Below are 20,658 nucleotides of genomic sequence, written 5' to 3'. Positions count from 1 at the left end.
AAATTCCTACAGTAATCTGACAGGTTTGATAGCACTGATCGTTTTGTTTTCTAGTTTTTGTATTCTGTTAAAGGAAATGTGAGATGCTTGTGGGTCATATGACATATGTTTACCTTGTTTCAAAGAGAAAGAAATGCCAACCTTTTTCTTTTTATGCACTTTGCGATGATAAACGCGTTTATACATCATATTTAAGAGCTGCTGGACAATGTGAATTTCTTCCATGGTGGATCAATTAAGTATTTATCTATCTTTATTCTTTATTTAAAATAGTTACAGTTACTAATACTGTGCACTTTGACAGATATGACCTAAATCAATTTATTGCAAGTTCTTTTATTATGTTTTAATGCACTTCTTGATGTACTATTTGTGCTCAACTGCTGCATAAAATGTCTGACCCAGCTGAATTTCTTGGTTTGAAAATACGCCACAACCGAGTTTCTAATAGAATAGTTCTGCTGTAGAACATTTAGTATTTAAATGAAGCTTTATGCTGTTGTTTCTACATGATACTCTTGAGGTTAAAGTTCCTGTATGGCAACAAAATCAATGAGATCGTGATGCGTCTACCTGGAAATAAGGTGGGGGTCTGAGGGGATGAAATCATTTCTCTTGATGGGCTGTAGAATTTCTCTCGTCTCTCTGTCTACACTCCACACAATAGCAAGGACCTTAATTTCCCTACAACAGAATAAACAATGAACAAAGACAATCACTACATGACAAGACAAACTCAGACAACACTGTAAAAACACGAGTCTTAGACAAGTTCTTTTTATTTATTTTTTTTTTCTCACAAACAAAGTTTGTTTACAAAAAGGAACATCAAAAATAAAAATTGTACCTATCTATTGCATGTCATGCTGGCAGTTGGAACTACATGCAAAAACAACAAGAACATTGAGATCATTACTGTACAAAAAGACAATGGGGAAGATTTCAGGTCAAACAATTCAAAACCAATGACACTTGCATTAAAAAAAATACATAAAAGGGGTGTGGGTTTTTGTTTTTTTTTCTCCAGATGGAGTCATGTGTATTTACATGAGACTTAAACCAGACTCCAAACCCAACTGGTCAAAGAAGTTTGTGTGAAACCACACAAATGTAGAGAAGAGCTTCACTGCTCTAAGAGCTGGGGTGAAAGAACACGGTGAATTAAGGAACAAAATGGAAGCATAAAGATGACTGAGACCAGAAGCGTGCACACATACACAGTTAACATTAACAGGTTGATGCTCTTGCAACCAAAAGTCATGCTTCATCATTTGTGAGGAACACAATTAAACTACATGACATTTTATATTAATCTCAAAAACGCTGCATGATCCCTTTAGATTGAGTGTCCGTAAAAAGTGAGGTATATGGCTTAATTTCTATTCATATTTTTCATGAAAAACAATAAGGAAGGTGGAGACGAAGGATTTGGTGGCTTCAGTGATCACAGGTATGACAGGACAACATCGTGCACGCAGGCACTTCCACCAGTTCAGCTCCAATGAGGCGGCATAATTTAGCTCACTTTGTTTATACAAAATAAAAATGATGTGGAGCTCAGACAAGACAGAGACAAGAATAGTCGGTTGGTGGAGAGACAGCTGACTGTGGCAGTAGATGCATAATTTCAGGATGAAAGAAGTACACAAAAAAAAAAATGTAAACAATATTGAAGCATGTGATCATAAATGAGTCCGTCTGTGTACTTTTGGTTTTGGATCCAGTGTTACAGATTCGTTCCAGGAAAATTAGCATTACAAGATTACATGTCTATCATCTAAATGAGCAGTGCTCTAAATCAAGAGTTTCGGGTGTCCTTTGTCGAAGGTGGTGGCATCTGGCACCACATGGGCTGGTGTTTGTTTGTGTGTGTGTGTGTGTGTGTGTGTGTGTGCATTCGTGTGTGTGCGTGTGCATGTAGTGAAGGTTTTGGGATGGACTCATTCAGTGCTGACCTGCGTGGCCTGTACGTCAGCTGTCTGGTTGGTGGACTGAATGAACATTGGTTGCGTCAACTCTTGTCCTGCTGGCATTGTCACCTGCTGAATCTGATACAACTGCTGTGAAACAGAAAGACGGAAAAAGGGATGAGGGTTTTTAATTGTAGCTGGAGTCTTTGAGGATATTAAATATATATATTGGGTTCATGAAGGTGCCGTTTAGGTTGCTTCTGGTATAAAACACCTTACTTGTTTGGATTACAAATTCTATTCAGGATCACAAAATACATGTCCATCTAAGAATGACTGTGCTTACTGTGACAATAACTGATTATAAGTTACTGATATTACTGTGTATCTTAGCCAGGAAGGAGAAAATTACAACTGTAAAAGCACTGATTAGCAGCTTGAAATGATAGTAGAGTGCCACCTGGCAGCAAAAGCAAATACAGAACTAAATGTGTAGCTCAAAATGTCACTGTCATTAATACAGCTTCGACACAACGGACATATCTGTGGCAGTTGTTACCTGTCCGTCAGTAAACTGGTTGAATTGCTGTTGTCCTTGCTGTACCTCCGCCTGTGTGATCTGAAAACAAAACCATTTTTTAATAAAAGAAACAATTCAACGACGTCAATGTGTGGTTTACTGGATAGTTTCCTTTCTGACCATGTTTACCTGCTGGGCGTTAGCAAGAGTCTGAATCTGTCCTTGGACCACTTGTGCTCCAGAGACAGGCTGGGCGAGACGGATGTACTGTAGCTGGCCCGTGTTTAGTTGCACCTGCACTCAAGCAACACAAGAGGGAGACAAAGCGTAGTTGAGGCAAAAAGGTCATTCAAATGCAGAGGTCACAGCCATTTTCCTTCTCGAAACAGCAGCAGCAAGAAGAATCAATCACTCAATTCATAAAGGTTATAAACTGTATGTCAAACAATGAAGGATGGAGTGTTTTGTGTTTTTTTTTTTTAAAAACACCATGTTTGTGCAGTCCCACTACTCCACAACAAACAGCAACAAACACAGACTCTTTCCATATGTGTTAACCAAATCCTGAAATGCACAGCATGACCTTCTTTGCTCTATTAACACCATCGTTCCCATAATTATGCGTTACAGCATGGTGTCCTTTCTCACCGGGATTTGCTGGATCTCTCCCGTGTTGGTGATGATCTGTTGCATGACCTGCATGGTCTGGCCCTGGGCCTGAGCTGTTTGAGCCTGACCCTGCGCGGCCTGGACAATCTGTACCTGTTGGCCCTCACCCACCTGCATGGTCACTGGTGCACTCTGACAGAGGGAAAAAAGAAGAGACAGAAAAGGAAAGGTTAAAAAGGAGAGCAAGAAAAACAAGGAGACAAAAGCATAGCATATGCTGTAAAGCGTAAAGATCACCAACTTCCCTGAAACGTGACTTAAACCAGAAGCATGAAGCTCATGTGTCTTTAAATATCACACATATCTATTGTCAGCAGTCAGACGCAAAGGACGAGGGGACATAAGGTGACAATGCAGCTTTTGAGATGTCTCTTTCTCTTCTGTCTGACACACTATCCAGGAGGAGAGGCCACCTGATCTCAGGCTGCATCCATCACTGCAAACCTCAGTCATTTGAGCAGGACAGAGCTCACAGGCAACAGGCAACCAGTGTTGTGGGGTGTGTGTGTGTGTGTGTGAGAGAGTGGGAGTTTGTGTGTGGGGTTAATGAACATACAAATGCTTGTGTGCATGAGTGTTTACCGTGATGGGTGTGCCCTGTGATTGCAACTGCACTTGTTGTAACTGCTGCATGGTGGCACCTTGCAGCATCTGATGGCCGACGGGATAGAATGAGAAAATGAGACAAAGACACACAGTGAGAAAGCAGCGACAACTGAATGCATGAATAAGCATGTGTGGGGTGTGTATACGTTGAAAGCTTCAATGCCAATGCAGCGAACAGTGACATTAGCCGTAAATGACACCTAACAGCAGGGTATAGATGAGGTTTTTAAAATGCATGTACCTCACAGTGATGTTAGCAGTGGCATACATTAAAGCAACTGAGGTTTTGAAAAAGTACAAATGACAATTACACAACAGTGACAACTAGTGACACTGGAAGCTCTGCATACTGATGCACGGATACACGGGGATAGCACTGTTCACTATTTTAGATCTCTACACCTTTTTTGTTCTTTAAACTTCTAAATTCCAACACCAACAATTGAATCTAGACTAAACCTGAAGCTGACCCTGAGCAATTCAGAAAAGTTGGATAGCAGGTAAGCTATCAGGGAGGATATAAACCAGACACCTTTAATTGTTTTCATTTTCACCTGCTACCTTGAGGCCTGACTGTTAAGGAGTTACCTCGTAAATAGGCGTCAATTAGGTCTGTGTATGGTGAGCATCACAGTGTGGCCTCTCTACACTCAGCAGCAGCAGAAGCAGAAGCATTGGTGAATCAGTCCACTTGTATATGACTATGACAGCTCAGCTAAAGGCAGTCTGCTGAAGCAGCATGAAGAACCACGGCAGCACAGCACAGCTACATGACGTAAAGAGACAGTGTGGAGAGACTTGCGCCTTGGAGCATAAGCAGTAGGAAAAGAATGCCCGTCTTCCTAATTGTGCATTAATATGATCTTACTGCGAAGTGAAAAAGTGTTGAACTCTGTACTCTCACTCGTCTTTGTAAGAGTGCATGCTCATTTTTCTATGCTTGTGAGGATATTTTGGCCAGTCCTGACGAACAGGTTAAAAACTGGGAAAGGTAAGGAATTATATCCTCACAACTATACAGAGATAGTTGTGTCGGTGAGTGAGTTGATGAGGAAGAGCAGTAAAGTCATAAAAAGTGTTTGATAACTAACTTTTACTGCTTCATTCATTTCATTCAGGTGGCGCTGCTCAGTGGCAACATGGACACAGAGTTGCTATTGTGTGGTCTGAAAAACGTTATGACCGCACTATTGGCAATGTGCAACTCATGGTATTTGTTGCGTGTTCTCGGTGTACATGTATGTTTCAACAATACAGTGCAAAGAGGCAAACCCTCACTCACAAGCCTTTTGCAGTATGCTTTCATTTTGAAGCTGCTTGTCTAAATTATGGCATGTCCTGTGTACCCGGAAGTGCTTTGCGGTAAACTTCGAGGAGAAGACCATCTTGGAACAAGGTCTTAGCAGTACCTGTCCTTGTTGAGGCTGTGCGATGATGATCTGTCCAGGTTGGATGGTCGTAGCCGTTTGTGCCCCAGGTTGCTGACCTTGTGTTCCCTGCACCTGTACAGCTCCCGGCTGTTGTGCCAAGGTGAAGTAGTACTGCACCGGTTCTGCTGGAGCTACTGACTGGCGCATCTCCTCCTGAAGACGAGGCATAAAACAAATGCTTGTAAACACACACACACACACACACACACACGCATCAGAGATGGCCTATCAGTCTATTACATCTCCATGAATTATTTTTGCAGGTGTAACAGTAGAGAAGAGCCAGTGTGATAAATAACTGATGGGATGTGGCTGGGAAGGAGTAATGCAATCTGTAGGTAAGCTCCATTACAGGCTTCATACGGGTCAATACCATACACTGCAGGCCTGGACCATGCAAGGTGGAATGTAGTGATAGTTTCACTCTGATGAGCTAGGAGTAATCTACATGATAAAACTGTATTAAATGTCCAGTGTAATATACATTTGTTTTCTGGAAAACTGAATTGTCAGTCAACATGACCTGTGTCATTCTACTTTGTAACTAAGCTAGACTTCATCTTGATGAGGTTTTTCCATCACCAGGAGCGTAAACACCCCTCTCCCAGCTCCATGACAACACAGCTGAGAGTGTAGGATGTTTACATGCCTGGAGACGGTCTACTTGACAACTCATTTTTAAATATCCCCACTCTCCATCTGGTATGCAATTTATTATACCGCACATCAAATTTTCTTCTTCAGCAAAACAACATGACATGCTGCTGTGTTTTAAAAACTTCCAAGGAAGAAACATGTTTGGAGTCTTTATGGTTACAGTTCTAACTATAAGCTATGATATAACTAGTAGCCATGCTGAGGTTAGTGTTGGCTGTCAGAGGCAACAAGGTGCTGCAAACATCCGACTGAAAGCCCTCAGTGTCCAAACCCCAGCTTCCAGTCAAGGATGTTTACAGCCCCTCCACATTGCCAACAATGGAAAAACTCAAAAGGATCAGCTTCTACTGTAACTTTACTCTGCATGCCAGCACTTTGGATAGACCAACATTTTGACTTATACTGCAAGTTGAGAGACGACCCTGGAAGTGTATGCATCTCTACCTGTCGTTTTGGGGGCTTCAGGTCATCCCGAGGCACGATGTCAATCAGGAAATCAAACTGGTCAAACTTTGTTATTGCCATGGCAATGTCGTTCCTCTGCAAACATAACAGATGGACAAGGTCAAAAGATGGGGTCAGAGTTTAATTAAGCAAACTCAATATATGCAGCAACCTATATATAAACATGCCACAGTGCATATGGTCAACTCTCTCAAAATAGCCACACAAGAGGCAACATGTGTGTGGCTACTTGTGTGTTCATTCTTTGATAGTAAATAAATTATATTTTGGTTTTAAACCATTGGTCAGTCTCAACATGTCACCTTCACCAACAGTTTTGCGCACATTTTCTTATAACAAATAACCTTATACTGTAAGCTTGACATGCAATTAGTAGCAGACCTTTACGTATTTTAACCATAGATTAGGGCAAATGGGTGAATAAACCCAAGCTGCTATATTTAAACAAACACTCTGCTGCTATACACCTTCCTATATCCATAGCAGTGTGCTATCTCTGTGGAATTTTCCACAGGATATTGGCTGTCGGGACCCCCATTGTGGCCCTCCCTGCACTGCTGTCTATTTATAGTGGCTTGATTAATATCTGGTAACACCAGGTCACATCTACACTTGTTCTATTGATGAGCGTTGCTATGGTGACCCCAAATGGCGTGCCCACTTCACAATAGGATTCAGGCTATTCGTATGTGTGTGTATGTGCGAACACATGGAAAGGGATGAAAAAAACAATTCGCACATTCATGAGGTGAAGCGTCGCGAGTTCCATCTGTTGTATAAATGCAATTAACACGTAAACCTGCATAGTAAGTATACTTTACCTACACAGACAATGAGGGGTTACAATGGAAAGTTTTGTGCTTTAAGAACACGACTATAAACCAAGACAACAGGAAAGCGAATAACCTTCCGAAGTAGGCCTTCAATATAAGACTTCTTTTTTTCCAGCCTTTTTTTTTTTACCTGTATTGGAATACACATATATCCATGGGCTGCTAATCTCTCATAGGTATGTGAATGGATAAAGTGGACTTAAGGGCTTTCATGTTCTGCTGCACAGTTTTTCCCTCTTGACATCCAGGTGAGACAAAGCCTCTAGCCTGGTTTTCCCAGCTGATCCCTCAGCACTCATCAACCCTCTGCTTCCTTTCTCTTTGTATCATCCCAGAGTCCATCTTATTCAACTTTGGGACAGTAGTGCAGACAAAATGGCACCAGCGGGAAATGTGGGTCACCAGCAGATGCCTGGCTTTGTTTTTAAAGTCAGTAGCGGGAGAAAGAACTAAAGAGAGGGATTGTTCTCAAGGGGATTCTAGTATGGAGCCTCTCCTTGTGTATGCACACAGACACAAAGTAAATAAAAAAGCAACAAACCAAAAAGACAATGAAGTGCAAGGTGTGGGAGAAGATTTAAAAAAGAAAAAAGGGTGGCAAAACAAGCATGTGCACAAAAGGAGGAATGACTACATCGTAAAGAAACATATCTGCGAGAATGAGTGTAAGGTGACAGTGGGGAGAGCGAAAGAGAGAGGTTGAAAACTGACAGGTCAGTCGACGTTAAGTGCATTAAAGGGAGATTTGATCGAGGTAAAACAAGTAACTGACCTGCAGCGTGCGTCTCTTGTTGTCCTCGGTGTGAATCCATGCTCGGAGGGTGAGCTCTGTGATGAAGATCTGAGCTGCCCTGGCAAACAAGACTGGAGCCTCTGCACTAATCATCTACATAAAGGAGATGGAATTACACTTGATTAAATATACCTGTAGGCTAGTTAACATCAAGCACACATCATTCACAGTTTTTAAATATGTATGTAAAAACTATATTGCACAAGCCTAAAACACTATTCAAAGAGACTATATTTTATTAGTTACAAGCCACATGCAAACCCGTATTTATCCCTAACGACTTAGGAGTGCTTAACTGCCTCTTCTTCAGCCTGAGAGCCATTCAATGATTACATAACGTAGTGTTTCCACATTACTCACATGTGCTTGCATACATGCAGTGAAAATGAATAGATCAGAGCTGACAGCAGGATCTCGTCTTCAGAAATGTTAGCGAGCTCCCAATCTCGTTACCACTTTAAGCTGCTGCTTAACTAAGGGGATAGTGCACTTGACATGACAGGACACAAACGCACTCCAAGACTTTATCTTTAGAGACCATGAACAGTGCCGACTGATATTCTGGAGCAACAGGTGAAACAATAAAATGATGTAATGTGGAGTAACCTTCGACATGTTAGAAGATAGGGACAGAGGCAAACACGTCTTTTAAAAAGAGTTTGAGTCGGTCGGTTATATCCTATTGTTTTGCAAAATGATATGTGCAGCTACAAAATCTGTTTCATAATTTCCTGTTATGATTCTTTAGTCATCCAGATACCACAATGCTCATTTGATATAAATAAGTGACTTAACAACAGCAATTAGGTAGTTGTGGAACAATTTATATTTTTTCCATTGTAAAGTAATCTTTACTGTTAAATCCAGAAGGCCACAAAAAATACAATAAGTGGTCTGACAAAACATGGCCACAATACGCAATGTTATCACTATGCTATGAGGCATTGGCAGTGATAATAATCATTTTCTCATTAGAGTAATTTATTTAGGCGCTCCTCTTACTTTGACATCCTCATCCAGCTTCATGATTTTCTTGATTCGAGCCAGGGGCAGCTCCTGTACACGGAAATCCTTCTGAAAGGAACCGAAAAGGGTCAGTTACAGAAGAATAGATCACAGTTATAGTGTCTACAATTAACTTTGTTTGAAACCATATAAAACCACTCTATCTGTTATGAATATTTTATTTATATTTAAAAAATAAAACATATTTCTATTTTATTCGCATACCATAGTCAGGTTCCTGATCTCTTCCATAACCCGAGGCCAGAAGGACTGCAAGGTTTGCTGGGCATCGCTGCCGGCAGCTCCAAATGTGTCTGTAGACATCTCCTACTCTGCTGCATGGACGGATGATGAGGAGGAGAAAGGAAGAAACAAAATGACAATCATTAGAAAATGATGGAACAATGACACCAAGACAGGACAATCATTAAGTTGGGAGGACACAAACTAAAGTGTCAGTCATCTGTATCAGTGACAGCCCAGTGCCCAGAGCTCTTTTCCTTTTTCAGAAACACTTATTACAGTCTATAATTATATTACAGTGAAATCTAAAATAGATCCCCAACAGGTTTCTATTCTTGTCCTTATAGGATGTTGACATGTCCATGAACCCAACACCAGACTGGTGGTACATTCCCTGATTATGAATGGCGCTGTTCACCTTCAGCACATAGCTGCAGCTCCGCCTCCTGCAAACATTAATGTCATGTGCAAGTCAATTGCTGCTGGCGACACCATGCAGGGAGGACACGTGTTTGTGTCATAGAGAAACAAGGGAATCATCTAACAACATCCCTTAGGTTCCTAGCTCCTAAGGGATGCACAGACGAAGATATGTGGTCACAAACTACTAAAAAGTTTTAAACCTAAATAAACCAATTGTTATACAAGTAAATATAAAAGTTTGCTTCTGCAAGGGGACTTGACAGTTTGAAAGATGATCCAGCAGGTTACTATGGTATGCCAGGAATCTGCTAGGGGAATATTGGCCTGCCTGTGCATGCCGAGCCTGGTGTGTCTGGATCGCTCTCTTTCACTCTCTGCCTTTCCTCCCTACCTCAGTGGATTGAGCAGCAAGGAGAAGAAAATGAAACAGGGGCAACAGAACAAGAGATAAAGTGTGTTGAGTTACTCAAGAGAGACAGAGAGTGTTTGTGAATGTTACTGAGCGAGGGGTAGGGTCTTGTCCAAGTCGGCATTAACTCAGTGCTGAGACAAAGTGCCAAAGGCTTTAATAGTAGGGAGGTAAGAGACAGACAGGGCTGACATACTGCTGTGCAAACTAGATATGTGGGTCAAAGAAGACTGAAAGAGAGACACACAGAGACATGACAGTACAAAGAAAAAGAGTATAAGAAGGATGGGGAATCTTTTTATTTTCACATTCTTGGGCAACAACCATGAATGTAGCCAGCACCGCTCCAACTGACAGATGAATACAATACAAAGAGACAGCCATTCAAACACCATCTATGGTTTCCCACTTTAGCTTCAGTTACGGCAGTGAAGAGGATTGTTTTGACTTTCAGCCGACATTAGCTCCTTTATTCTTACCAGTTAAGTGAAGCTGTAAATATTTTACACGGTTAAATTAGAAATTCAGAACACAACGTCTCAACCCGATTGAGTTTAAAAAAAAAAAGAAAAAGAAATCTGTTTATAAGAAGCGCCGTTGCACTGCTCCTGCTCTGTTGTTCAGTTTGAGACAGAAAGTAACCTAAACCGATGCGACAGAATGGCAGTGGGTGTGGCTTTATATAAATCAATCGGGATGCTTGTGGCTATGACATGTCAGGCTAGATTGACCTTGACAATGTCTCCCCTTCTCTGTCTGATGCTCCAGTGTCCAGCTTCGTTTCAAGGGTGACTGAAATGTTGTAGTCACTGGAACAGCCCCAGCATTCCATGAGGCAGGAATGACTGTGACTGATGGGAATTGGCGTTATTCCTCATCTGCTAAATGGGTGAACTGATAGGAACCACTTCTTTTGAAGTCACATTGCAGAATCACGACCAAGCAAAGGTTGAACAAAATAAACTCAATGACAACCATTTGTTTTTCTAGCTAAACAACATTTGACCACCCACATCACTTGTGATCATTTTGAACAACACATCTGATTGTACGGTTCTCTCGACCAGGTAGTCTGGTAAAAATAAATGATTAGGCATTTCATTTAACAGCATTATAACAAGCATCAGACTAATTACCATGGTAACAACAGTGGGGAGGATAGGTGCAAAACTAAACTAGCAGATGATTCAATTGATATAAAAAATGACTACCATGCACAAGGCGCCACAGCTCCGTCTGCTCTCTCATGTTCAGTATACATCACGTCTCTTACACTGCCTTAAATGCCTGCCTCTCATATAAAAATATTGCAGACGGCTGTTCTTAAATCAGACAGATCCCAACCCCCCTCTCTCTGACCCTGTGAACTTCAACATAAAAAAGACACTGCCACATACTAACCGCAGCAGCAGTGGGTGGATGGGGGTAACAAGCAAGTGTGATGAGAGACAGGCTGAAGTGTGAGAGTCAAAAATAAAAGAACGTATGAATGAGTGTCAAAATGTCCCCAAGTGTTGCTACTTCAGCATGTGTTTTTTTGGACTGACAAAGAGACCAGGTTTATGCTCTGCCAGCTCAAATAATTGAATATTTTAAAGTTCATGGATACTTGGAAGGGCACTTGACATACTACAACTATTCTCCAGCATAAGTAGTTTTAGTCTGTGACGTAATAGGTCACCCAGATAATAGCCAACACTAACAAGCAAAACGGGGACATATCCCACCTAGCCCAGCAGAGGCGGACACACTTCATAAAATTAGTAAATTCCCCACTCATGTGTGTATACTGAGACAAGGACAAGAGACCAATTAAAGGACCTAGAGTAGCTGCAACCATAGCATTAACTGTGCATGGAAACACACTGCCTGTAACAATGTTGCCATATTTACCAAGGTTTTCCATCAATGGAATGTTTGTGTGCAAGAAAATATCTTGACACAAAAGTGCAGAACATTATATCTTCTGCAGACTGTATGCAACACCTTCTATGGTCCGAGTCTGGTCTCGTCAAATACGTAAACACTGAGAAGGGCGATCCAATACACAAATAAAATCAATTTCATTATGAAACTCCCTGGGAGCTAATAAAAGTCAACATTATGAAGGGCGTAAACGTTGAACCCAGGCGTTGATATCAGAGGAAGCCAGAGTTCACATGGTTTACTGTATCTGCAGTGATACAGTATATACCATTTGCTTCTGCAGTTCAAGTTCAGATCTTCAGTCTATGCTAGGTTTGAAAGTATGTTTTTAGATTCAGCTCACTTCCTGCTAACTGTTGTCAGCAACGCAAGTTGCTCTAGATAAATGTTCTCTGCTTTCATGTCATCTTTTCTTTTTATAATGCACTGCATCATTCGCCATAAAAATGACAAGCTCATCTATGCTGTTGGTCGTCTTTGCTGCTCTATTAGGATACGCTGTGTTCTGCCCTATCCATCTCTCCTCTTCCCTGCGGTTCTGTTGTCCTTGATTAGGTCATAGTGACAGAGAGATGCTGGTGTTGGGTTTCGTACGAACCAAGCTCTGTGTGTATGTGTGTGTGTATCTTTGAGGACAAATGTGATGTCTGTGCTTTGTCAACATTTTCTAACACAGCAACTTGCTCTTCCTCTTTCAGCAGCTCTATATCTCTCTCGCTGTCTCTTCTCTAATACTTCCCATTGCTCTTTGTCATTCATAGCTGTGCATTTCCTCTTCCTGTCATACTTACTCTCACTGGATCCCTCTCTTCTAACTAACCCTTGGAAAGTCAATGTTGCTCTACTTGCAGCAGCTGAATCAGCGCTAATGTTCTCCCGGTTCTGCTCTCTCAGCCCTCCCTCCCTGTTACGCTTACTGGCACGTCACATCAAGTAGGCACTTAAAGCAGCGACTCACGGCGACTCACGGCGACTCACTCCAACTCTGAGACAACTTCAGATCAGCCTTTAATTCCGTCCAAACAATCCTGATAGGACCTTGGATCAGTGCAGACAGACAGTCAAAATAACAGAAAAAGATTCAGTTAAACATACACTTATTGATTTATATGTTTAGAGGAGTAAAACAACGTTTTCTGCAAGCAATTCCACATGTCATTGGAAAGATACTACAGTTAAGCAAATCAATGAAGGTGAAATGTTACATTCCCCCAAAGATCTACTAACAATTGATGTAAAGCTTGTTTAGTTTTGCCAAGTGTCATTGGCAGATAATGAGGCATGGCAGTTTGGGTCAACCTGAGGGCCTATAGAGTAGCTGACAACACACAACCCATTTGTGCAACAGAGGGATCTGCTCATCTTTGCCGAGATGGTGTATAACTGTTGTGCCATTGGATACCAAAATGGTGGGGACAAATATAGGGGAGAGCATTTTACCATATTTGCAAATATCCCATGAGGCAGCAGGTGTGTATCACTGCTATAAAATGACCTCAAGCTAGATGGAGCAATGGGAGCCCACAGGCAACAGATTCTGCCTGTGCAGTGATTATTTTGTATCTGATACAGAATCCAATGCTTACTAGCTTTAATACCTTGTTTATTGTATATTCTTTCCTTGCAATGTTGTGCAAAGTGTTCCTTGAAGTAGGGTGAGGGAAAGTGTATCAGTATTATCAGAAAGTTATAAATGTCAGAATACTGCAGGTCTGGAATAATGACTGCTCCGGCTATTTCCACACTTGTGAAAAGCACCATAGGGATATTGAGTCAAATTTATTCAGTCAGTGAGATACTGATCAATCTCCATGGATTTTAAGTGTGCAGTGAACTATTTTCACTATATGGTTTTTCTGCAACCATGGCGGCGTAAACAAACTGAGTCACGTGATATCTAGACACAGCCACACGCAAAAACACAGAGAGATACTTCAAAGCAAGCAGGTGGATGAGATACATATGATTTTCCTACAGTGCTTTAAATAACTGTATGTTACATGGCTCTTTTTACAAAAACTGGTGAATGTTCTTCAACATGGATGAAAAAATTGGACATGTTTGTTGTGACAAAAGAAAAGGAGGGCACATTAAACAAGTGAATAAAAGAGACAAAAATAACTATACAGTCAGACCTTAAAGCACCCCTCCACACACGCATCCAGCTGTACAAAGAGCAAATATGCAACCACATGGATGGATATCACTCAGTTTCATTTTAAATTATGATATCAGGTGAAAGACATTTTAAACACCAGCCATGTGTTGAGTGTTGCTGCTCTCTTAAGCAAGAAGTCAGTTTTCCACAGGCTGCTGTGTCAAACTGTCAGTCATGCAGAAAGGACTGTTCTGCAGGAAGGTCAATAAAGGTCAATGGCTGCTTGGATTTAACTGGCTTCCTAAGCAGAAAGAAAATAAATGCAACTCTGTTTACAACAAATGCATCACTATACTATATTAACAATCGATATGAATGATGACATAAATCAAAGGAAGTAAATTTACAAATCTTCTATGAAAGTGTTTACATCGATGAACCAATCACAAATGCCACACACTGGCATGGTTACATCATACAGTGTAAATGATTTACTCAGGCAAAACAAAAAACTAGAATTTCCCAGCCAGGAATTACAGATTAACTACTGCAAAATGCACATTTTCACAGAGGCCATTACAAATGTTTTGGGATTAAAAGCATACAGACAGGTTTATAATGACAGATGTGCTCTCTTGTGACCTGCAGTGTAACATCCTTTTGGCTGGAGAAGAACTGACCCAGCCAACCAACCAGAGCTGCAAACTTTGCCCTTGGTTCTGCTTCAAGCCAACTCCAGGAAGTGCTAGTCACTGATCTCCCAAGGTCATTCAACAGAGGAGAAAGAGAGAGAGAACAGAAAGGGAGGAGGGAGGGAGAGAGGGAGAGAGGGAGAGAGAGAGCGCGCACCAGATGAAAGAGAAACGGGGAGGGAAAGGGGGCGATAGAAAAGGACAGGTTTTTCAACTTTCACTGCACCACTTAAGTGACCCCAGCGGTTCAGGCTATGTACTTTGTAAGAAGCTTAGTGAAAACATCACATACTTAACATATTAGATGTGTTCTGTATCCCAGTTTGAGTTTTGCTTCTCATCTCCTGCAACATTTTCTTCTCAGTGCTGACAGAGAGACTGCAGGGAGCCAATATCACATTCCTGTGACCTTCATCCACTGCTAAGCCCAGTCCCTAACGTCTAAGTAGGCAGGGCTTAAAGCTACCTGCATATTACATACTGGAATACATCTGACTCACCCCCCCACACACTGTCCTTGGTGACAATGGGACACATGTAAAAACAGACAGGAGGCAAGGACAAAAGCGCACACCGGCAGTTGTGGTCACTTTAGTGATAAGAATAAATGCCTAGTTATGGCTGAGTGGTTTGCGCATTTCGTGTGTCCCCCCCACAAGCTACGGTACGAGAGAGGGCACAAATTATATTCAAATCTCATGCAGCAGCCAGGCCTGGGATTTGGCAGCAAGGGCTTCAACTTAAGTTTATTTTTAGTCTCCCTCTCTGTCTCTCTCAAACACACTCTCTCACTCTTTATCCCCAATGGGACTTTGTTTTGTCAAAAGGGACCAATGGAAACTTTCAATGAAGAAGCAAGAGAAGGGAGAGAAAGAAAATTAGTCAGAGGCAAGTGAGAACAGAGCACCCTCCAAAGATTCCATCAGAAGAGATCAGATCAAACCATTAGCCTCCTCTGGCCCTGAAGTTGACAGACTCGCAGTATGTCCCATCTGGGCATCTGGCCCTGTCAGGGAAGGGAAGGGTCCTGAGGTCATTGCAACCAGCTGCACCTCCACCCCTGGAGACCCCTGACACCAACAATGACACCAACACGGAGAAATATCCTCCACATAAATCAAATCTCTTTTCAAACACCGATACATACTTCACTGCTGAGATCTGCATTACTGTCGGAAGCTAACATATAAACATTGACGTCATATTGAAAAAAGCAAGGGCTATGTGAGCATCCTGAGGTACAGTGGCCTTCAAGAGATCAATATCACCAAGGCAGTGAAGCACAACTAAGAAAAAGCTGACGTCTGGCAGCTATGTACTTACATGTGCCCAATGACGGGATGAGTGCTCAAGTATGTGTCAAAATACAATGACCATCATAGGCAGAGAGACCATACGATATTGTTTCTTTGAGGATAAAAAACATGTGACAAAAATGCTGATAATATTTCAAATGTTCTGTTAACAGCATCAATGTTGTTGCAAAGTGACAACAGAAGGGCATGGATGAGATGTAAACACACAAAGACAAAAAGCTCAACTTCTGTCTTCCAAGGAGAGTACTACAGAACGGGGCTGTAAGGACAGACACTGCCTCATCACTGCAGACCATGATGGAGAGAGACATCAAAAAGTGAACAGTGGAGAGGACTTTATTCAGAAAATCTGCACTAAACCAACTTGACAAGTCTCTTTAACTGTGTGTGTTTTTAGGAATTGGACTTACCCCTGTGCCCTTCATGGTGAGTGGTCTACCCTGTTGGAGCAGAGCAGTACACAGGGAAACGAATAGCACTGTCCGAGTCTCCTTGGGAGCAGCAGCAGGAAGAAGAGGCACAGAGACTGACAGAAAAACTCTCTCAAGCTCCTTCACTTCCTCTAGTCCCCTGATAGTATCAACAGACAAAAGGCACTTTGGCTCCACTGGATGGCTTTAAAAAGGTTCTCAGCCGGACAAACAGAGAAGAGCACCCCCCTCCCCTCTTTTACCCTCCCCCTTCTCTCTCCCTCTCTCCCTTTACACATTGCCCTGTCTCCTTCAGCAGCCCCCTGTGTCCTCCTCCTGCATAAACACACAGCCCCGTCTGTCCCGTTTCTTTTCTGAGCAAGTATCCTCAACTCGCTGACCTCTGTCTTTTTTACCCTTGTAACTCCTGTCCCTTGCTCTACAACAAGTGACCTGTGCATTTGTCTTTCAGCTGACCCCTGGCCCAGCACAGAGAAATTGGCATGGGGGGGATAGAAAGCTAGCACAGCGGCAGGCAACAGAGCAACAGCAGGCAAACAGTACAACTGCACTCCCGTATTTCAGACTAAATTCTCTAGCCTCCTTCCCCTTTAACATTCAAGAGTAATCAATCTAGCATGCTACATGATACTCAAACCCCGCCTCCCACCCAGCTCCCACCTCTGTCCTACACTTGCAACCACTAATGAGAGAGGGTCCTTCTATACTATTGGATACTGCACACACCAATCAACTCTGACACATCCCCTGCTCCTCCCATTTCCTCCTCCCAACCCCCTTTTACAGACAGCCAACTTCCTGCTCTAAGTTACCTTGAGCTGCAGGATAGGGGTCAGGGAAAAGAAAAGAGGAAGAGAGAGAAGCGGGGAGAGTAGATGAAAAAGAGCAAATAAAGTTGTGGAAAGGTATGTGCGGGTGTGCTCATAGTGGCTTGCCTCAGCATGGTTTGTCCTCTCACGATCCCTGGCTCTTCTGTGGCTGAACAGATGAGAAAGGCTCCACGGGCTGCTCTCTGACAACTGCTCTCTGCTTATTTACAATGTCAAACTAAATGTCTCCCTCCTCCCCGCCTTCTCTCTGCCGCGACAGGCTGACAGCACAGTGATGCAGGCAGCCACGCAGGCTCTCACTGGCTGAAAGAAGTGCCAGAATGGATGCTGCATGTTGCATCCACATGATTTAAAGTACAAAAGCATCCTAGGCAGACTAGCTGTCTCATACGTGTGCACCAGCATACAAGCCCATCCACACACATGCACCTTTTGTCCTTGCTTTCACATTCATCCTTGCTCTCAGCCACTGGTACACGTGAGAGGCATCTAGCCTTTAACCAACCTACTTGTTATAATGATATTCATGAGCTAACACAGGAACAACAAAAACACACTCCATTTATGGTTACTCATTACTTGTTTAGAATATGAATTAGTTGGATCACATTTTAGTCAACATGGAACTTAGAAACCTTACTGCAATATTGTGGTGTCAAACAAAACAGTGCTAAACAGATATTTGCGAAAAATTAAAAAGCATGAGTTGAATGGCAAGGAGGAGTCAGAACAAAAAAAACAAAACGTATTTGATTGTCATCCTATTTGTGGATAAACACAGCTTAAGAGATAAGGGTAAAAGTCTATTAACAAAGACACTGTTGTTTTGACTCCAGAACCTCACTCATAGCAACTTCTAATATTAAAAATACATTTTTCAAGAAAAGTCAACAATAACAAACAATGACCTTCTTGTTCAAGGTTGCCTTACAAGATAGTAAAGGTTATAAGGTGAGTTAACACCAACTCTGGAATACCAAGACGGAGTACCAATGTGCTGCTCATGTGAAACATCCGTCGTTTTGAGGCATCATTACCATATTATTAATTTCACAAGACAAGTCTAAGGCAATGGTGTGGACAAGGAATAGAACTTTATGGTGTGAACACATTTTGTAATTAGTACCTTTCTGTAGCCGCTACTTTGTACAAAGTATGGTTGCATGACCTAAAGCTTCATGTTGAAAATTACTGCAAATATCAAAAGGTAGTGAGAAATACAACAGGCTTCTGAGAGAGGAAAAGAGAGCCCCATCAATGAAAAACCAAGAGTGGGAGGGGAACCGGAAGGATGGAGAAGGACAGAGAGGAGAGTTGTTACAGGATGGGAGGGGAGGAACAAGTGGAGTGAGGCACAAGAACAGGATAGAGACTCGAGAAACAAAGCTAAATGTTCCCTTTTCTATTTTAGAAGGGAGCATTGGGACTAGAGCAGGCATACTACAGCTATCCAGTTAATGATTACAGTGGAATAGCACAAAGATCCATCACTTCGGTGTGGCACTAGGCCAGAACAGTTCTCTCTCTGTAGGTGCATTCTGGCTACCCAAAATGCTTCAGTAATGACACCTGACAAGGTCACCATACAAATGAGACCTTCCCATGACCCACACTGCCCGTAGCAGGGACATGTTTGCTCACTCTGATGCTTGTTTAGAGATAAACCTCTACCATGAGTTTCATAAATACAGCGCACCCTCTGGGTAATCTGGCTGCTTTGTGTGCATACATAAATACGTGACCTGTTATCTGACTGGTTTTCCCTGTGTTATAAATGCAACTCATTCAGTCATTTAAATATAATTTGCTATTCATATTAAAAGATTATAACAATCCTCAATCAAATAAATGAAGAACATTGGAATATTAATTCAAATCAAATATAAAACAATCCTGATGTAAATGTAGTTGTATAAGAGGCTGCATCTTTGAACCTCATGTTCACAGGGGGATATTAACAGATGTGTTTTTTGATTGAATGAGAATAGGCCCAATGCATTTAATATTACGTACATATCAGGAAGAAAATGCAGTCAAAGCACTTGAGTGCAGCTTGGTGACTGTCCCGTCTGCGGTATAATATTTCATTATTTAAGCGTCATAGGATATGTACATCAAGGTTTATCAAGGTGAGGAGATTTGCCAATACTTAGCCGTGTGAGAAAACAAAGACACGATTGATATTAATAATATCCATTAATAATTTACTAGGCATGGGACAACTTGGACGTACCAGACTGTGTCGCACGCTGATTAGGTCGCTAAATTTCAAATCAAGGATAACAAAGTGGCTAGCTGATGACAACGGAACCAACGTAACATTCCCAGGGTATCAAGTGGAAGCGAGATCATGTTTAATCATTACTCAGACAGCTGTCGCTAAAAGGTAAAACACTGAAATGCACTTTAGCCTTGTAACATAACGGCCAAGTAACACTTTTGACATCTACCCGAAAAGCATACATTTAGCGTCACGGTAGTAATACTGACTGTGGATCGGTGCTGACGTTGTTAAGTTATTGTTAGCTTGCTAGTGATGCACATTGCCGACTGCCGTGCAGGTAATGTAGGTAATTACAATCACACCCTAGACAATGCGTCCTGACACCTAATGAAAGTTTGCAAAGCTTTCCAGAGCTTGGAAGAACCAGTCTAACCAATAAAGACAACGTTTGGATCTGTCCTTCAGACCAATCAAACCTCGAACTAGATTCCACCAATCAAGGTTTTTAGGGCTAAGTTCGTTCTGCAACTGACGCCATTCGGGGCCCAGTCAAAGTGGCCACTCCATCCAACTATCACACCGACAAGAGCCAACATGGTGGACAGTATGCATCGGTTTCCTGACCACCCGTGATCCCTTCAGCGGGCCACCAATAAGCGCCTCAGACAGCGGGGAGGGAAATGGCGCCTATGTTCATCTTCCAAAACAATCGTCTATTGGTCAAGAACGGCAAATGAAATGAAGTGACCGTGATTGCCTCTACTTTGACACGGCACCGGCCAATTTACGTAAACGTTTTACAAACAATATGAATTTGAATGTCTTACTCACTCTGTTTTACGGGTTCGAAGAGAAGTCTCGACTCGGCGTAATAATTAATTTATTTAGCTAGCACTGGGAAACAAGATGGCTGCTGCTGTTGGAACCGGAAGGAGCTGCACGTATGAACGTGATGACGTTATAGGTTCCTCGAGCGGCAGTTCAAATGTATGAATCTAATCTTTTTGCAATAAAAATGTTTTAAAACTCAATATATATACATATATACACATACATATATATATATGATAATCTGTTACCAATCATTTTCTCAATCATATATTAAACGCATGCACACTTGACGATTAAATAAAGTCTTTTATATACATATCCGTGTGTGTAACAGTATTATAATAAGT

At 41.9% G+C, this 20,658-nt stretch overlaps 1 protein-coding gene across 4 annotated transcripts; it reads right to left on the bottom strand.

Annotated features, from left to right (window-relative positions):
• Window positions 1-985: 985 nt before the first annotated feature.
• On the bottom strand, window positions 986-20,401 carry nfyc (nuclear transcription factor Y, gamma). Of its 4 annotated transcripts, none has more exons than XM_044052497.1 (11): window positions 20,312-20,401; window positions 9,114-9,223; window positions 8,886-8,954; window positions 7,863-7,976; window positions 6,237-6,332; window positions 5,115-5,288; window positions 3,682-3,750; window positions 3,079-3,231; window positions 2,620-2,724; window positions 2,470-2,529; window positions 986-2,060 (listed from the first exon to the last, which is right to left on the bottom strand). In XM_044052497.1, exons 2-11 carry the CDS (start codon window positions 9,210-9,212, stop codon window positions 1,941-1,943), a joined length of 1,059 nt encoding a protein of 352 aa, XP_043908432.1. In that variant the 5' UTR covers window positions 9,213-9,223; window positions 20,312-20,401; the 3' UTR covers window positions 986-1,940. The 4 variants fall into 4 exon arrangements, with proteins under 4 accessions (XP_043908432.1, XP_043908431.1, XP_043908434.1 ...); XM_044052496.1 differs by having other exon boundaries at window positions 8,886-8,957; window positions 20,312-20,400; XM_044052499.1 differs by lacking the exon at window positions 3,682-3,750.
• Between the last annotated feature and the right edge of the window lie 257 nt (window positions 20,402-20,658).

Source organism: Solea senegalensis, linkage group LG20, assembly GCF_019176455.1.
Source record: "Solea senegalensis isolate Sse05_10M linkage group LG20, IFAPA_SoseM_1, whole genome shotgun sequence".
Taxonomy (NCBI): domain Eukaryota; kingdom Metazoa; phylum Chordata; class Actinopteri; order Pleuronectiformes; family Soleidae; genus Solea; species Solea senegalensis.
Note: the sequence above shows the minus strand (reverse complement) of the source record. Positions and strands in the feature narration are given on the sequence as shown.

What these genes read in the sequence shown, in the direction of transcription:
- nfyc (XM_044052496.1), bottom strand. Translation starts at nt 9,212, where the DNA reads ATGTCTACAGACACATTTGGAGCTGCCGGCAGCGATGCCCAGCAAACC. An exon ending in AGATCAGGAACCTGACTATG is followed by an intron (nt 8,958 to 9,113) that starts GTATGCGAATAA and finishes GGTTCCTTTCAG; the next exon opens with AAGGATTTCCGTGTACAGGA. An exon ending in ACAAGAGACGCACGCTGCAG is followed by an intron (nt 6,333 to 7,862) that starts GTCAGTTACTTG and finishes TTATGTTTGCAG; the next exon opens with AGGAACGACATTGCCATGGC.